Genomic DNA, 17051 nt, shown 5'->3' on the forward strand with positions numbered 1-17051 from the left:
TCTGGTATTAAGAAGGACTGTCAAATAATGAAGTCATAAGAGGAGGTGAAATCTCCTGTTACTGGAGCGGCTTAAGACTAGAACACAGATCAAACCCAGTTGGTGTTTATGTGCGATTTCACAGGGTGCCATTTTATATATTGCACCGTGGCAAACTTTGGTTTATGCCCTGGTTGTAAACTCTACAGTGAGTTTCAACCTATCACAACTCTCTAATATGTTCATTTTCTTAACTTATACCCCACTGTTCTACACAGTGGGGGCCCAAAGTGGCCTACAGTTATCTTTTCTAGACAAGGGAAGAATTGTCAGCTGGTTTGGGACCCCACTGGGGAGAAAAGTGGGGTATAGATGAAGTAAATAATTAATATGCATGTCCACTACTTTTGCTTGTAACATATACATATGGCATATATTGTTAAGAGTATACTTAGAAACTAGAGTTGCAACATTAACTGCTCAGACTTAAGAAGAAGAAGAGATTGGATTTATACCCCACCCTTCACTCGGGAATCTCAGAGCGGCTTACAGATTCCTTTCCCTTCCCCTCCCCACAACAGACACCCTGTGAGGTAGGCAAGGCTGAGAGAGCTCTGATAGAAACTGCTCTTTTTCAAGAACAGCTCTGGCAGACCTTATGACTGACCCAGGGTCATCCAGCAGCTGCAAGGGGAGGAGTGGGGAATCAAACCCGGTTCTCCCAGACTAGAGTCCACACACTTAACCACTTCATCAAACTGGCCCTTTGCTGGGGTAGCTAGTCAGGATCCTGTGCTCCACCTGTGGAGGAAGAATACATAGAGAAGGGATGCAGTTCCAAGGAGAGCAAGGCTCGAGTCTAGTGGCACCTTAGAGACCAATAAGATTTCCCGGGCAAAGGCTGTTGAGATCAAAGCTTCCTTTATCAGTATCTGAGAAAGGGAGCTTTGGCCCGCCAAAGCTTTATAACTAGAAGTCTTGTTGTTACTGAGGTGCTAGTGGGTTCAAATCTTGCTCTTCCACTCCAGACCTACCTGAAACTGATTCCAAGGAACTGAGTGGAGCACAGCAATTGCACTAGAGCTCAGCCTACCAGTCCCAGAGCATCATATTCCCAGTTGTATGTAACATCTCATGTGGCTCTAGGGTGCAATTCAAGGAAGCCATAGCAGCCTGAAAATATTTGGAGGGAGAGGAGCTAATTAAGTGAATGCAAAGGAGTAAAAGGCAACACAGGATTGGTTGTTCATTAATTCCAAATCAAAGGAAACAATACAGGAGTTCTTAAAGAATTGTGAAAATTCATTTTATTAGGGTTTATTATAAATAGTGTATGTATGGATGATAAGGAATTAGTTAGGACCCTGATAATTGCGGCATGAATGCACCATGGCATCTGCTTATCTGCTTGGGAAAGGAAAACACTGAGAGCCAGTTTGGTGTAGTGGTTAAGTGCGCGGACTATAATCTGGGAGAACTGGATTTGATTCCCCACTCCTCCACTCCCACCTGCTGGATGACCTTGGGCAAGCCGTAGTTCTGACAAGAGCTGTCCTTGAAAAAGAGCAGTTTCTGTCGGGGCTCTCTCAGCCCCACCTACCTCACAGGGTGTCTGTTGTGGGGAGGGGAAGGGAAAGGAGTTTGTAAGCCACTCTGAGACACCTTTGAGTAGTGAAGGGTGGGGTATAAATCCAAACGCTTCTTCTCTTCTTCTCTTCTTGATATGAAAAGAATCTAGACTGTACTTCTTTTTTTTACTGAAATGAAATTATGAAAGAGAAGCAGTGAAACCCCAATCAAATGGACTTGTCTGAAATTGCATTTTGTTGAGCACTGTAATACAAATGTACAATTGTACAAGATCTCTTATTTGTTACAAAGATTCGCTTCCTGATAATGGACACATGAAGAAATTGGATCAGTTAAAAAAAAAAAACACCAGTGAGTTCTGGCCCTGCCAAAAATGTAGAGTCAGAATGGCTTTGGTCCACGAGATGTGATCCGCGTGCAAGTTCTGCAAAGCAACATTATGATCCTTCTTCTTCTTCTTCTTCTTCAGACCACAATTATCTGGGACGCACACACCGGAGAAGCTAAGCAGCAGTTTCCTTTCCATTCTGGTATGTGTTTCATTCAGTTTTTCAGAGCAGAGCTGGAAAGATTTAAGCAAATTTTCTTGGGGTGGGGGGGTTTAGTTCATCTTGATTGCTTTGAAAACTTTTTAAAGAGTTTAGGGTTTTGTTTTCTTCTAACCTGACACTGCACAGAATACCTTGGCTAGGATAAAACTGTACTTGGCTCCACCATTTTTGGTATCTGGCTTGTGCACTGCCTGTGATGATGCATTCCATCTGGTCATGATCTGGCCCTGATCGCTTTCTCCCTTCTCCTTTGGGTTGGGTCTCCAACGTCTCAGTTTTACAGTAGACTGCACTGGCTTGGCGTGCCATACCCCCCCCCCACACACACACACTTGGGAATCACGATTAGCTAAATGGTTTTATCCCTCTGTATCTTCTCTGCTGCTCTGTGTGAGGGACTTTGCTTAGGCCTCTGAGCTTCGTAACCGAGCAGTGATTTGAACCTTAGGTTTCCCACTAGAAAGAGTACCAAATTCTGCCCCAGCTGGCACTCAGGTTAGAACTTTGTGGGCTGGCTACAGTAGAAGACTTCTGGGCTTACAGGCCCTGTCACATTATAAGCACAGTCCCTAAATGGAGTGTGCAGTCAATTCTGGAGCCTGCACTCCAGTGATACCCTTCGCCATACCCACCCGTGGCTCCTCTGAGCACCGTCCCCCCATACAGCACCTGCCCCCTGTCTCAGGACAGCAAGCAAGGCCTTTGCCTGGTGGGGCTTGTGGCTGGCAGATAGTCTGCACTTCAGAACGGCAGCCACCAGGGGAGTGGGTAAGCCGTGAGCCTTCCAGAGATGCAGACATCATGCCATGGGTGGACGTAGATGTGGGTTGATGGCCATTGCCAGGGTGGCTCCCTGTGAGTTGCAGAGCGCGTGCTGGAACAGAGCAGAAGGGGACAGTCCATATCACGACAGCCCTTTTTCGCAACAGAGCCAAGTGGTTTTTGATCGCCCCCCAACCCCAGTCTTCTGATCATTGCAGCCCACTAGTTCTGTAACAATCCCTTTTGATTTTTTTTCAACCAGGCATTTTATAGCCCTGTGTTTCAACCATCACTGGTGCTTTAATCATAGTCTTAACAACCAGAGTCATTTCTGGCCTTGACCAATAAAGGCCAGGTCACACAGTTGGGCCAGTTCAGCAGAGCCTGGGTACCTGTTTGCACACACACTTCCAAAATGCAAAGCGGGATCACATGCACAGCTGGCAGCACTTTCCATAATCTTGACAGCTGTTGCAGTGCTGAAACAGCATCAGGGATTTCTGCATCTGTGACTGTCAGTTTCACATGCCACATTTCTTTACATAAACATGGTTGGGTCAAGAGTTTATTACACGTGGGAGGGGGAAGTACTTTGTGTGCCTGCCCTCCAGTTAGATGGTGAGTCCCTTGATACCGTCTGCTTATCACTATTGCGTGGACCAGAGCTTTCTTCTAACTTGGTTGTGGTTCGTTTGTTTGTCCTCCTGTCAACAGCACCAGCATTAGATGTTGACTGGCAGAGCAACAACACATTCGCCTCCTGTAGCACAGACATGTGCATTCATGTCTGTAAGTTAGGCCAAGATAAGCCCATCAAAACCTTCCAGGGCCATACGGTGAGTCCTGCTCTTTCTTTTGGTTTGCTCCACTTTCTCAGTGCCAGCAGCGTGCATGGAACAAAGTTAAGACAGTTCCAAAATATTGTCGCTCTTTTATGCTAGTTAGATGCAGTGCGTTACCTTCCGCTGAGATTAAGGGCCATTTTAGTAGAATGCCCCCTGAGAAACATTTTTGTATTTACTGTAAGGATCAAGTTGACTCAACTGCCCATATCCTTTTTAGCTGCCTAATTTGCTTCACAACTGATACATTACTCTCTGGACTGCCTGCCTGCAGAACATTTCTGAACAGCAGAAACTAAAGATATTACTATCAGGCAAGATTTTTAAAAGTGCACATGTAGTCTAGCCATATTTATCTATTCAGCTGCAAATTATCTATAAAATACTTTGATAAATGGCTTGTAAACTGTTAAGTTACAGGGAAGGGGGGGGGGAGGAAGTTAAGAGAGCAGTCTGGAGAGTGTCCTAGAACCTCTTTTCAGAAATGGTTATGCAAGAAATTGAATCTGTAGTAGTGACCTTTCTTCCAGCTGAAGCATCATCTGCAGCATAACACATGCACATGCTAGGTTCATAGAGTGTGTGTATGTCGTCTCTCCCCCCCCCCCCCCCCCCCCGTTCCCATGACTCGGCTTCCAGGCCCAAATAAATTAGTTAACCAAAGTAAGAAGAGGCACAGTTTCAAGGCAAAGTTCTCATCCGTCACAGGGTTTGAAGGCAGCTGATGTGCTGACTGTTCCAGCCCCCTGTAGCTGATACCAGAGTCTGTTAGTTGCAATGCAGACCTGACATTTCCCTGGAGTGTGAGATGAGCATCGCCAGTTGAGGGATGTGAAAGCATCATGTGCTGTATGTTTGTTGCATTGGGAGTTGCAGTTGCACAGCCTGTGCATCCTTGTTGTCCAGAAATGGTGGCACTGAAAGGGTTGTCTCGTCATCCCTGCCTTGCCCTGGATGGCCCAGGCTAGCCCCATCTTGTCACATCTTGGAAGCTAAGCAGGGTCAGCCCTGGGGAGTACTTGGATGGGAGACCACCAAGGAAGTACAGACTCATTACCCAGAGGCAGGCAATGGCAAACCACCTCTGCTCACCTCTTGCCTTGAAAAACCCTACTGGGTCGCTATAACTGGGCTGCGACTTGATGGCAATTTCCACCACCACTCCTCAGCCCTAATGTTGGACGCTCTCGGCCAGGAGCCAGATGTTTCTTTGATCACCCTGGGCCTGCAGCTGTATCCTTACTGGACTTACAATAATCAGGCCCCGTGAAGCCCCTCTGAATAAACTTCCAGCCAGGCACTGATCCAGATGCTTCACCATTTCTGGCAGTGTCCCCTCTCACTTAAGCTGTGTCGTGTTCAAGCTGAAAGAGCCCGCCCTCCTTTGCCGAGGCACCGTTCCTCTTCGAGGAAGTGGAGATGTCAGCTTCACTCTTGCTGTTCAATTTCAGAATGAAGTAAATGCAATCAAATGGGATCCCACTGGTAATCTTCTGGCATCGTGTTCTGACGACATGACTCTGAAGGTAAACGCTCAGCGTGGGATGGGATGGTTCTCAGTTGGGATAAATGTCTTACACTGTGTTTTCTCGGCCACATTTGTAGTTAGCAGGAATCAATACGTACCTGTAACCAAGAAGTTATGAAACATTTGGCAGACTGGAATTTTACAAGCAGCCAGTCCTGATGATATTGTGGTTGTCCTTCAGTGATATCGAATTTAGTGTCATGGGAGAGAACATAGCAGTCTTGCTGGATCAGATGAGGAGCCCGTCAAGTCTGTCTCCAGCACTAGCCTCCCAGCTTTATAGATAATCGGAGATTCTCAGCGATTATGGCTAAATAATGACTCGTGGCCCCAGCTAGCCCGATCTCACCACATCTCAGAAGCCAAGCAGGGGCAGTCCCGGTTAGTACTTAGATGGGAGCCCAGGGTCACTCTGCAGAAGCAGGCGAGGGCAAACCACCTCCATTTGTGTCTTGCCTTGAAAACCTCATAAGAGGTTGCCGTAAGTTTGCTGCAACTTAACAGCACTTTACATACACAGCCATGGATAGGCCTCTTCTCTATGAGTTTTTCTTCATCTTACAAAAATCCATCGATAAAAGTCACCATGTTGAAAGGCCGCGACAGTGAATTCCATTCCTGATCACACGAAGGTCTCGGGCGCTCTTCTATCTGCTTGTGCTGTCCCCTTCCGCCAGCAGTTTGAACTGACTCAAGTCCACCTTCTGGGGTTTGGAAAGCACTTAACACAGACATCAGTCCACACCAAGCTCTTCTTGTAGCTTCCAGTTTTTCTTATGGAGCACATCACCCTGCTGCTTAGCCTGGTAGTTCTCAAACCGGGGGCACCAAAAGTGGGCTGCAGGTTGTAAGGAGGGAGGAAGAGGAACTGTGTGGGTTGGGAGAATAGGCTTGGGGGGGGATTTCAAAGGCAGATTCGTGTTTGCCCCTGCAAAATGTGTGATCGCCATGAAATACTGCTGTTCAGTAGTAAACATGAAAAATAAGCTTTTTTTTTTTTAAGTGTTGACTGATGTGAGATTCCTGCATTTTTCTCTTACCCCCCCCCCCCCCAAAAAAGAGAAACAAGTTTAGAAGGGTGTCCTGCTGTAAAAACTTTGGGAACTTAAGACTTGTATAAGTCTCTGTGAAGCAACTGGGAGGCACTGTGGTGCAGTGGTAGAGCAGAAGGTCCCAGGTTCAATCCTCACCATCTCCATTTAAAAGGACCAGGCAGTGGGACCGCCTGAGACCCTGGAGGGCCGCTGCCAGTCCGAGTGGGCAATATTGACCTTGATGTAAGTAAAGGTAAAGGTTCCCTTGCTCGAAAGCCAGTCGAATCCGACTCTAGGGTTGCGGTGCTCATCTCCGTTTCAAAGCCGAAGAGCCAGCGCTGTCCAAAGATGTTTCCGTGGTCATGTGGCCGGCATAACTAAACACCAAGGCGCACAGAACGCTGTTACCTTCCCACTGAAGTGGTATTTATCTACTTGCGATTTCTTGCTTTCAAACTGCTAGGTTGGCAGGAGCTGGAACTAGAGACGGGAGCTCACTCCGTCATGCAGCACTCGGGTCGAACTGCTCAACCTTCCACAGCCTGCCGTTCAGCGTCTTAACCACTTGAGCCACCTTGATGTACCAATTCGATATAAGGCAGCTTCATGTATTATGTGTTCAGCTCCATGTGCCGTTTTGAGAAACTTACCAAGGTCTGAAAACCCCTTGCCCTGACCTGGATAGCCAAGGCAATTCCGATCTCGTCAAACCTCAGAAGCTAAGCAGGGCTGACCCTGGCAAGTACTTGGAAGGGCGACCTCCAAGGAATACCAGGGCCAGAATGCAGAGGCAGGTAATATCAAGCCACCTCTCTGAAACATCCTAGCCCCACTAGGAGTTGCCAGAAGTCACCATGACTTCCAGGTACGCGCTCTCTCCCTCCCCTCCCTTTCTCCCTCCCTCCCTCCCTCCCTCACACACACATACACACAAAATACTAACCCTTCCCCAACAAAAAACCCACATCCCCTTCTCTTTGACAGTGTTCTGTGCAATCTCATGCACAGCCTCTTCACACAGTGGAGTTTTGGCAGCTGCTCTGGTGGTAATCGCATGTGTGAATTAGGCCTAAAATTCATGGGGCAAAGTGTCAGACTCCTGGATAGAGTTACTTTCCACAACACTCTCTTTGGCAGTGATTTGTTTATTGAAGAATAATAATAATCCAAGCCAGATCAGTACCATGTCAGAACTGAGGTTCTGGTGGGGAAATCCAAAGATATAGACAGTTCAAACAAGCCCCCCCCCCCTTTCCATACAACCAATCACATGTCTTAGCCATCCCGCCTAGCAGTCCACATTCACTACCCCCACCACCAGCTGAGAATATACATCTTCTTTATCTAGAAAAGCAAGCTGGCACAGTGAGGCTCAGGGTCATCCCTAGACAGGGAGGTATCTTGGAAAGAATTACGGCACCTACAATAGAGAGCAGTTCATACACTCAGCCATTCACCCACCCACCCCTCCTCAGGAATTTCCCCCTTATAATCATGGCAAACTAAAGACAGAGTACCTTACAGCATTCAACCCTTCTAATCTCACTGACGTCAGTGGACTTAAAAGGGTGTAACTCTGCTCAGAATGACACTGTCAATTTGCCTGTATGTTTTGTGTTTCCTGGTGACAGCAGTGACAAACCCAAGGCCACTGTGTGGGATTTCACAAGTGTAAGCCCAAAGAAAAGTCACTTCATTTCAAACAGAAATTTTGTTATTTCTTCGTTTCTTTTTAATGGCTTATCCCATCTAGTGCATGAAGTGAGTGTATGCGGAGAAAGCACTGCCATCTTCTTGGCAGAAACGAGAACTGGTGTATCTCTAGGGAAAGCCTTCATCCATGGTACATGGATTACACCTATAGCCCACCTATCTTACAAGGAATTCAAAGGCGTCCTTGTGATGTCCCATCATGGAAGTGTCTAGATCCTGTCTCCTTGTGCCTTCAGACCGTACTTGACATGTACTTCTTCCTTTTGTCCTTTTCCTAGATCTGGAGTATGAAACAGGATAGTTGTGTCCACGATCTACAAGCACACAACAAAGAAATTTATACTATCAAGTGGAGTCCTACAGGGCCTGGAACAAACAACCCTAATGCCAATCTTATGTTAGCAAGGTAACAGTGCATCAAGTTGCTGCATAAGGAGAGACAAGGTTTACTTTGCACATCCCCCCCCCCCCCCAAAAAAAAATTTGTCCTCGGGGTCCTTACTTGGATTATTTTACCAACATTTTTGTTGGCACCAAAGGGAATGATTTAATTTGATTCCTTGCAGCTCTCCGCTGTATGAGTTTGTGTCTAAGCGGGTCCCACGATCCCCAGGATAGTTCTTGGCGGGGGGTGGGTGGGAGAGGTTCCCCCTCTCTTGCATCAAAGGAACAGCTGTGGGTATTCAACTTGAGCTTTTCCTTTTCAATTACGAGCTAGCTAAACTTTTTCTTCCTCTTTCCTCCCTGGCAGTGCATCCTTTGACTCTACAGTTCGGTTATGGGATGTAGACAGAGGGATCTGCATCCACACTTTGACGAAACATCAAGAGCCTGTGTACAGTGTAGCTTTCAGCCCTGATGGCAGGTACCTGGCCAGCGGCTCCTTCGACAAATGTGTACACATCTGGAATACACAGGTAGGCCTGCTTCTTGGGAGCCCGCACCTTAACGGGAGAAACTGAATGATGTTGCATTAAACAGGCCTGTTTACTAACTTGGAAGGGGTTTTGTGAAGGACGATGGTTGATAGACGCAATGTGCCTGTATCGCTTCTGTTCCTCCATCTCTGGGCAATTCCATCCAGCCTGCGGGAGTCCTTGTTCGTTTGGCTTCCGTTCTTGAAGGCATTTGTCTTCGGTGCTCTTTGTGACAGCCTCCGCTTGAGGGAGGAGATAGAGCACTGCTGTATTCAGGATGAGCAATGGCTGCATTTCCCAGAAGGTCTGATCTCACTGAATCAGGCAGCAGGAGACAGGCCTTCTGAAGCTGACGCCTAAGATACACACAGGGCAGTGGAACAGATTCAGCGGGTGGCAACCTGGAAGAGGGGCCTTCTTGGTCGTGGAAGTCTCTCCGCGGGGAGGCTTGCCTGCCTCCAAACTGCCATGGTGGGGGGGGGGACACATGGAGTCCCCTGTTTCTTGCCTGTATGATTGCCCCAGTGGACCAGTTTGGAAGAATGGCATTGGGGGGGGGGGATTAAGCTCCTATGCTGCAGCCTTAGTTTGAACTCCCTCTGTCCCCAAGCTTCTATTTATCAGTTAAAAATTGATCTCTCAGCATCTGTTTCGATTTAGTTTTTGTTTCATACATTACTGCAAAACACGTTCTGACTGAAGAGCGACTCGTAAGTACGTGCCGTCATCATCATCTCACTGCTTTCTCTTTTCCTCCTCCCCCCCCCACCCTTTTTAGACGGGTTCTTTAGTTCATAGTTATCGGGGAACAGGAGGCATTTTCGAGGTTTGCTGGAACGCGGCAGGAGACAAAGTTGGAGCGAGCGCTTCAGACGGTTCAGTAAGTAGACCAGAACGGTGTCTCCCGTTTGTCCCTCCCGTAATGCAGCATAGCTGGGCATGTGCCGGGTGCATTTCAAATTACATGTCAGCTGGAGGCTTGGCAGATGGGATAAGCCGTGTCCATAGGAATGGTCAGGGATCCAGAAGCCAATCATTCATTAGCACTTCCCTCCCACAAAGAATCTCCCAAGACAAGCATTTTTAAAAAAAAATCTCCGTAACGGACTGTGTGCTTAAATGTTCCAGATTTCATTGACATGTGGAAAGGTAGCACTTCGAGAAGAAGGCTAGGCCAAACCCCCCCTTCCCCTGCACATCTGCTTTCCATGTACAAGGAGAACTTGACGCATGGGAGTGTGCCAGCAAGGCAGCCCCCATTTCTGGTCCAACCTGAGACAGTCCTGGAAGCTTGGCACCGTGCGCTATTTCTGCGTACTTGCATCAGCCCGGGGAACAAAAAGTTACCTGCCATCATATCGTTTGCCACACAGAGAAGATGATGTCTGTCTCAGGTTGTCACACCTTTTAAAAGAGAAAGCGATGGTAGAAACAAGCTTGGGACTCTGGAGCTGCTTCTTACCTTGCGGCCTTTACTCATTAGCAAAGCAGAGAAGCCCAGAGGGCCAAACACGGCTAACTGAGAAAGCGGCTCTATAAGTCACAGGGGGGGATCTTGTAAAGCAACGTCCATGTAATTGTCAGTGTTGGCCGGGGTACCCTCAAAAGGAAGGCACCACTGTCCCAGTTTGTGTACCCCTTGAATATATGGTATTGTCACCTATTAGGTAAACGTTGCTTTGGCGGTGGCAGCCCAAGCATCTTCTATGTGTGATTGAATCTAAGCGGCGGTAGACATTTTGGGGCTGCCCCCGCCACATTTTACGTCAGAATTCCAAAAGGGTCTGCCGGCTCAGAAAGGTTGGGGCTTCAGTAGGAGATGCCGGGGCCTGGATCAGGGACCTTCTGTGTACAGAACAGGTGTCCTGCCACTGAATATGCAGGTTGACTCCAGAGTGGTTCTGCCATTCTGCCATAGCTCCCTTGCCCCAAGGGCCATGGAGAGATTCGCAATCAGGGCCTCATGGCAGTATCCACCTCCTGCCCCCAGATTAGGGTTCTGTCTAAAATGGCTTGAAGCCACTGAGGAAGCCCTCCCAAAGCTGCCTTAAATGGGAGACAGGCCTTCGAGCTACCAAGGTCAGCACCATCTGCTCTGACTGTGGTCTTTTCTCATCACTGGCTCGCTAATCATTCTAATGGGAGATGCCGGGGATTGAACCTGGGACCTTCTGCATGGGAGACAGATGCCGGACCACTGAGCCGCAGCCCCACTCCTCTCTCCTTAGTATTTATTTAACCCTTTAAAGAAGTCATTTGTAATGATGGGCCAACTCAGCAAGCCTCATCTTTCTGACCGGGCGCCTTCTCTTCTTCTCTCCCCCCTTGCAGGTTTGTGTACTAGACCTCCGGAAATAGCGCTACTAGTTGGAAGCCATGGACCGACTATGAATGTGTACATAGCCAAAATGACTGTCCCCTTGACCCATGTACTGCTATAGTCCCAACTGAACCATGGCCAGTCCACTACAGCCAAACCCGAAAGAATTATATACATATACTGTATATTAAAAAGCAAAAATTTTTTAGAAAAAGATTACACCCCGAAGAAGATGATGACAGAGTTTTGTCACAGCTTGTGAAGCCTGTTCACCAAGTGCTGGAATCTGCTGTGTCCCCCCCCCCTTCCCCTCCCCTCCCAAAATAACACGTAGGCATTTTGGAAATGGGGGGAAAACAAACCATCCAGGACAAGAGAGAGAGAAACATGACTGTACAAGAACAGACCATTCAGTGTACCAAAAGCTACAGATTTTGTTTTCTACTCCGCTATTCCCCTCCGCCCTTTCTAATGCTTTGAAAGATTGGAGTTTGGGGTTTTTCCCCTTCTTTTTTGGCTCCCCTCCCCCCTTTCAGTAGGTGATGAGCAGTTTATCGTGTACAGGGGGGAAATGGACTCGCCTGCTCCTGCAAACATTAGTTTGTTGCTTGCTTTTTAAAACCTCTTCCTCTCCCTGCCCCAGTCAACCCTGTATGGTTTCTGTTAATGCACAAAGCAAAAAAGGCGTGAATCGTTTTCTCAGCGGCGGTTCTTTTGATGCAGAATTGAAGGAGGGGGAAGAAATTTTGCAGTAGTCCTTTGAATGCATTATTTTTAAAGTCGCAGGCATCTGGAGCGCGTTGCAGACGTCAACGCACGGCTTAGTCGGGAAAGGGCGGGACGGAAAGCAGGACCGTTTGAAGAATGACACTGCATCTTTCCTTTAAGCTGTAAGATGTGTTTTTCACAGCCTGCAGGGTGGGTAGATTCTCTATGATGTCAACAGTCCCCCGAAAGCTGTCATTTCTTATTGGAGGCACAGTTCTCCCAAGCAGAACATTTAAAAGGAGGCAAGAATAAGCAGAGGGGGAACAATAGGTTTTAGGCAGATCTGGGATGGCTGAGTAGCATCATGCCCCCTTCTCATGGTATAACCATCCTCCCATGATGTTCAAGCACTAGAGTTCATGTCTGCATACCGAGATTCCATTTTGTATGCCTGAACCTATAGAAGGGTCGGTGTGCTATGGGGCATGAGTAACCTCAGTTCCCCCACGGCAGATGTGCCACAAACATCAGATGCCTACAGTATCAAAGGATTATATATATATTTTTGTCTATTCCTTTGAATCCATAGAGCTTCAGCTGTGATTCAGGTGCGCGCACTACTGCGAAAAGAAATGCCACAGTGGAGAAGGGGGAAAATCGTTTGGTTCATGTTTAAATACTCCTGCGTGAGCTTCGCTGCCTCAGCTTCTGTTACCTGTTCTGAAATCGGCGGCGCTTAGATGTCTAGCACGACCAAATTCCAAATTAAAAGGGTTTTTTCCCCCTCTTTCCTTTCTACAAAACTAACTTTGGTGTCTCTTTCCTAATACTTTCATAAAGAGACAAGAAGTTTAGTCCCTAAAGATCCAATGGAAATGAACTGGGGGTGGAATGCAGTGTCTACTCAATAAGGCTTTCATTGACAAAAGTGTCCAATGACAGTGCCTCTTAGGTTTCAAAGGAAAGGGGGAAGGGGATCTGCGCCCATCAAAGGACTTGCTTCAAGTTTATTTTAATACTGAGTGATTGAGCTTCTGTAAAACAAAACAAAAAAGTCTTGCACTAATCTCACCCTGCTGCTCCCGTCTCCTAATTTTTTTTGTATGTGCTTGTGACATTTATTTTTCCTTCCACATTTAGGATAAGCATACGCTGCTATTTGTTTTTAGGGGAAGAAATATGGTCACTACTATATCGTCTCTTTGTTTCTGATAACAAGTGTTGTTTTTCCTTTCTTCATGGCCAGGGCCATCACTGGCAAACAGTCATTTACTTACATGACTGATTAAAAGGAATACCATTAGCAGGGTCGTTTCAGTAAAAATAGCGCGAAGGTGGACTTTGGCCAATATTCTTGTTGCATCACGTTTCCCGCAGCTGTTGATTTTTCGTAAAGGAAGGTTGTCTGGTTTTTAACATTTCGCCCAGTTTTTACTTAAAAGAGCGATTTTATATTCAGTAGCTTTGCAGAAGATTTTATATCGCCGTCGCAGTGTCAGTGAACTGGTTCACAAATGCCGTACTTAAAAATCTCGGTTGTTTTCCTCTCTGTAGTTGGATTCGTGCATTGCAGAGTACGCGGTGCTGCCTTGGAAAATGGCAAATCTTGTGTCAAGCTACTCCCTCCTCCTCCGCAACGCCTAATTCAATATCACCTATTTCTGACTGGGGAGGGCAGGGGAAACACCCATTTGTAACGGCGCTCTGTAAGTTGAAGTAGACACTGTGGGGGCGGGGGTGTGACACAGAGCTGCCATTTTCAGCAGCAGTCCCATGTCCTTCCGTAATGTGCAACTTCTGCCCTATTTTTATAGCTCCCTGTAAATTCAGCTAACGTGGAGAAAACATCTCATCATCCTTTTTCAACCAGGCTGTCCTTTCAATATAGATCTCTTATTTCCACATCCATGAAAGCCAGTCACATTCAGCCCTTAAAGCACGGTAACCATTTTAGCCTTTTAATATGCACACCCCAGTTATTATGAATGGGGTATTATACTCTTATACAGACCATTGTGAGGAAAACAAAAGGACGATTCGTATCTGTTAGGGGCACTCATCTGTTATGGTTCTGTACTAGCCATTTGTAGAGTTTGGGAATAGGCTCAAGATGTTCAGGACAGTTTCCCTGTGAATTACAATATGTAAGTTGAGTATCTGGCACTTGAAAATCTTGCTTTTTATTACTAGAGGTTCAGGACTGTGGCTGACCTCTGTCATTATTAAAAAAAAATTAAAAGTTTTTAAAAATATAAAAATAAAAATCTGTGCAATAATTTTAAACTCTGCTCCCAGGAATAGACACAAATGTGTGTTTTGTTTTGTTTTTTTTAAAGTATATTTAAACAGCAGTTTTCCTTTAGCAACACTTATGTCAATTGCACTGAATTTAAATTTTCGAAAGTCAGAGGCGATTCTTGATAGTACTTTTGTATTTTGATACGGACAGTCTGTTCAGGTTTTTCCCCCCATACGAGCTATTGAACAGCTGTTTCAGAGGAACTTGGGCAGGGGGAAGAGATGGTGTTGAATTCTTTTGACACAGCTACAAATATTCCACAGCAATGTTCACACTTCTGGGTTTGCAATTTTTAGCTGCTTTTGTTTGTGACTTTGATTCTAGCCTTTTAAATATGATAACAGCATGTTAAGAAGATGTTGAAGCTTCATTATCACCAAATCCTGGGCTTGTTTCCCCTCTTTCCTCCACCCCTCCCCCATTTTTACTTTAGCATGATTCAGGATCATCACAGCTGGGCCAGATCCTCAACCTGTCTCTTGGGAGAGGAGGGAAGGATTCTGAACTTCAGAGTCTCCCCCCAAACATGAGGCTTCTCTGTGTGAGTTAAGCATCTGATCTACAACCCTACGCCCAGCTCTGTGTGGTTAATCCCAGCTGGAGGCACTGGCTGTCGTGAGCATACACCGTGGAGTGCAGGATTGTAAGCCAGGGCTACACCCCAGAGAAGCCAATTTTCCAGATACATTTGCATAACAGGACCCGCCGCCGCCGCCACCTCAGCTTAATAATGTAAGTCAGTTTGGGGAACAGAGTTGGTGCAGCTTTTGTGATCTTTTTGCGGAAGGGTGTGGGACACGTGAGAGATGAGAAAGAAACCCCCACTGCCTTTGGAGAAGTGGGGGGTTTGGACTCCAGCCTACACAAGTCCTTTTTTCCCCCTGCTCTCCTTTAGCCATGTGCCACAGTGCTGCTCCAGTTCTGGTCAGGCTTCCTCTCCTCCTTCAGTAGGAGTTGCGAAATATCGAATAGGCCTGAAGAAACGTCTCTAGTGCCAATTTTGTTGTATGCTGAAGAGCAGTGGGACGGGACACGATCATTTCTATCACCCCTACTGTGATCCACTCGCCACCATCTTTGAACTGAACCGTTGTGAAGGGGAGACAGTGTTTCCAGTGCAGTGTTTTCCTCAAATACAAATGGTCTGAGGATATCCGAAGGGACCAGTGGGCTGGAGGGGAAGTGCTTAATCTTCCCTCGTTTCCTCATTCTCCCTTACAAATGCTCACACACCTTGGTTTCCCCCAGCCAGGTGTCAGAAAATGGAAGTCAACCCAGCTGGGTGAAAACCAACCTTCGAGACATTTGCAGGGGAGAACTGGCAAACTTCTAGAGGGTTTACGGATCCCTTTCACCCATCTCTGTATGTGACTTTACCATTTTGATGTCTTGCTAAATACAGGTTTGTTCTGCATTTTTGAAGTAAAATCCCTGAGCAGATTGAAAAGGCCACCATGACCGCAGCTCCTTCTTACAAAGCATTTTCTGTTGCACGTTAATGGCACTTGGAAGATTCCTTTTTGCTGCCATTCAGTTCCACTTAATGACAGGACTCTGTGGAGCGTGAAAGGTTAAGTTTGTGTGCTAATGTGGATTTCGAAGCAAACATGTTTATTTTCAATCTTGGTGAACTGTGATTGGCAGAGAAAGTCTAGACCTGGTCTGGAGAATCCAGAATGGGTTGGCGTTAATAACTTGATGAGAAATGGATGCCAGCCACCTTTCCAGATAATTTCTGTCCTTCTGGCTCTGCCCAATCCCGCCATCTTGAATTTCTCTGTTAATGGTTTCCCCCCATTTAAAAACAACAACAACTCATAGTCATAGGAGTAATTTAAGTTGCCATTCACACCAATGAAAGAAAGGAAACTCATTACCCAAATAGGAAGGCGTTTGAAGGGGAAAGGGAGACGGGAAGAGGCCTGGAATATTTCTGCTAAACCACTGTGATGATGTCATGAAACAGCATGGGTAGAGCTTTTTGCAAAACAGATTAGGAGAGAGTGTTTTGTAGCTTCAGGCCCTGAGGATGCTAGCAGAGTTGCAAATCAGGATGGCTGTGGCATTGTTTGTCTGCAGGTAGCCCTGCTGCTGGCTAGGATAGCAGAATAAAGACTTCTCTCCCATGGTTGTCAGTAACCATGTAAGTGTGTTAGTGGGTGTTTGAAATTGACTTATGGCACCTGCAATCCCAAAACTTGCTAGGACAACTGAAATGTATAGCGATTGATGCTTACTTCTAGATTACTGTGCTTATGTGCATAGCATATCATTCCGTGTGAGAAAACTACTTGCACCAATTCACGTCTAAATAAATTAATTGAAAGTCACTGAGGCTTTTTTAAAAAATTAACCTAGATACAACTGTGGAGACAGACCAAAGAACCATACCCGTTTTAATTTTAGTTCCTAACTGCTTTTCTACATGGCTTAGATCCTGGCAGGATATTTCAGAAGACATCAATATCTTTAGATATCCTTTAAGTTTGGGAACACAAGTGGATAAAAATGGGATAGTTTTATGCATCTTCTTGCTTTGTGGCTGGCAGATGAGTACATTTAAACCCTTCCTGGGGGAGAAATTACATCATGCTGCAAACGGAGCTTCATTTTGTTACTGTTTTTTTAAAGAAAGGGGTCTTTCTCTGCTCAGAAGTCCTGCTGATATTTAATTAATTTCAAAGGGAAATGAACATTGTGGCTTTAATATTTCCCCAAAATATAAGAGAGATCCTTATGTTATTAATGCAGTACCACGGTTGATCTTCATCAGAGGCAAAGCAATTGAATCTGGAAGCAATGTTGTCC

The 17051-nt window shown here is 46.2% G+C and overlaps 1 protein-coding gene across 1 annotated transcript in view; it reads left to right on the forward strand.

The window, feature by feature from the left end:
- Positions 1 to 17045, forward strand: part of TBL1XR1 (transducin (beta)-like 1 X-linked receptor 1) — a 149596-nt gene extending 132551 nt beyond the window's left edge. The window contains exons 9-15 of the mRNA XM_015421333.1: positions 2039 to 2099; positions 3597 to 3718; positions 5176 to 5250; positions 8278 to 8405; positions 8751 to 8916; positions 9695 to 9796; positions 11248 to 17045. Of these exons, the coding sequence (XP_015276819.1) occupies positions 2039 to 2099; positions 3597 to 3718; positions 5176 to 5250; positions 8278 to 8405; positions 8751 to 8916; positions 9695 to 9796; positions 11248 to 11274 (681 nt within the window). The 3' untranslated portion in view covers positions 11275 to 17045. The remainder of the gene's footprint in view (positions 1 to 2038; positions 2100 to 3596; positions 3719 to 5175; positions 5251 to 8277; positions 8406 to 8750; positions 8917 to 9694; positions 9797 to 11247) is intronic.
- The last annotated feature ends 6 nt before the right edge of the window (positions 17046 to 17051 follow it).

The sequence above is a fragment of the Gekko japonicus genome, unplaced genomic scaffold, assembly GCF_001447785.1.
Source record: "Gekko japonicus isolate JY-2015 unplaced genomic scaffold, Gekko_japonicus_V1.1 scaffold516, whole genome shotgun sequence".
NCBI classification, from domain to species: domain Eukaryota; kingdom Metazoa; phylum Chordata; class Lepidosauria; order Squamata; family Gekkonidae; genus Gekko; species Gekko japonicus.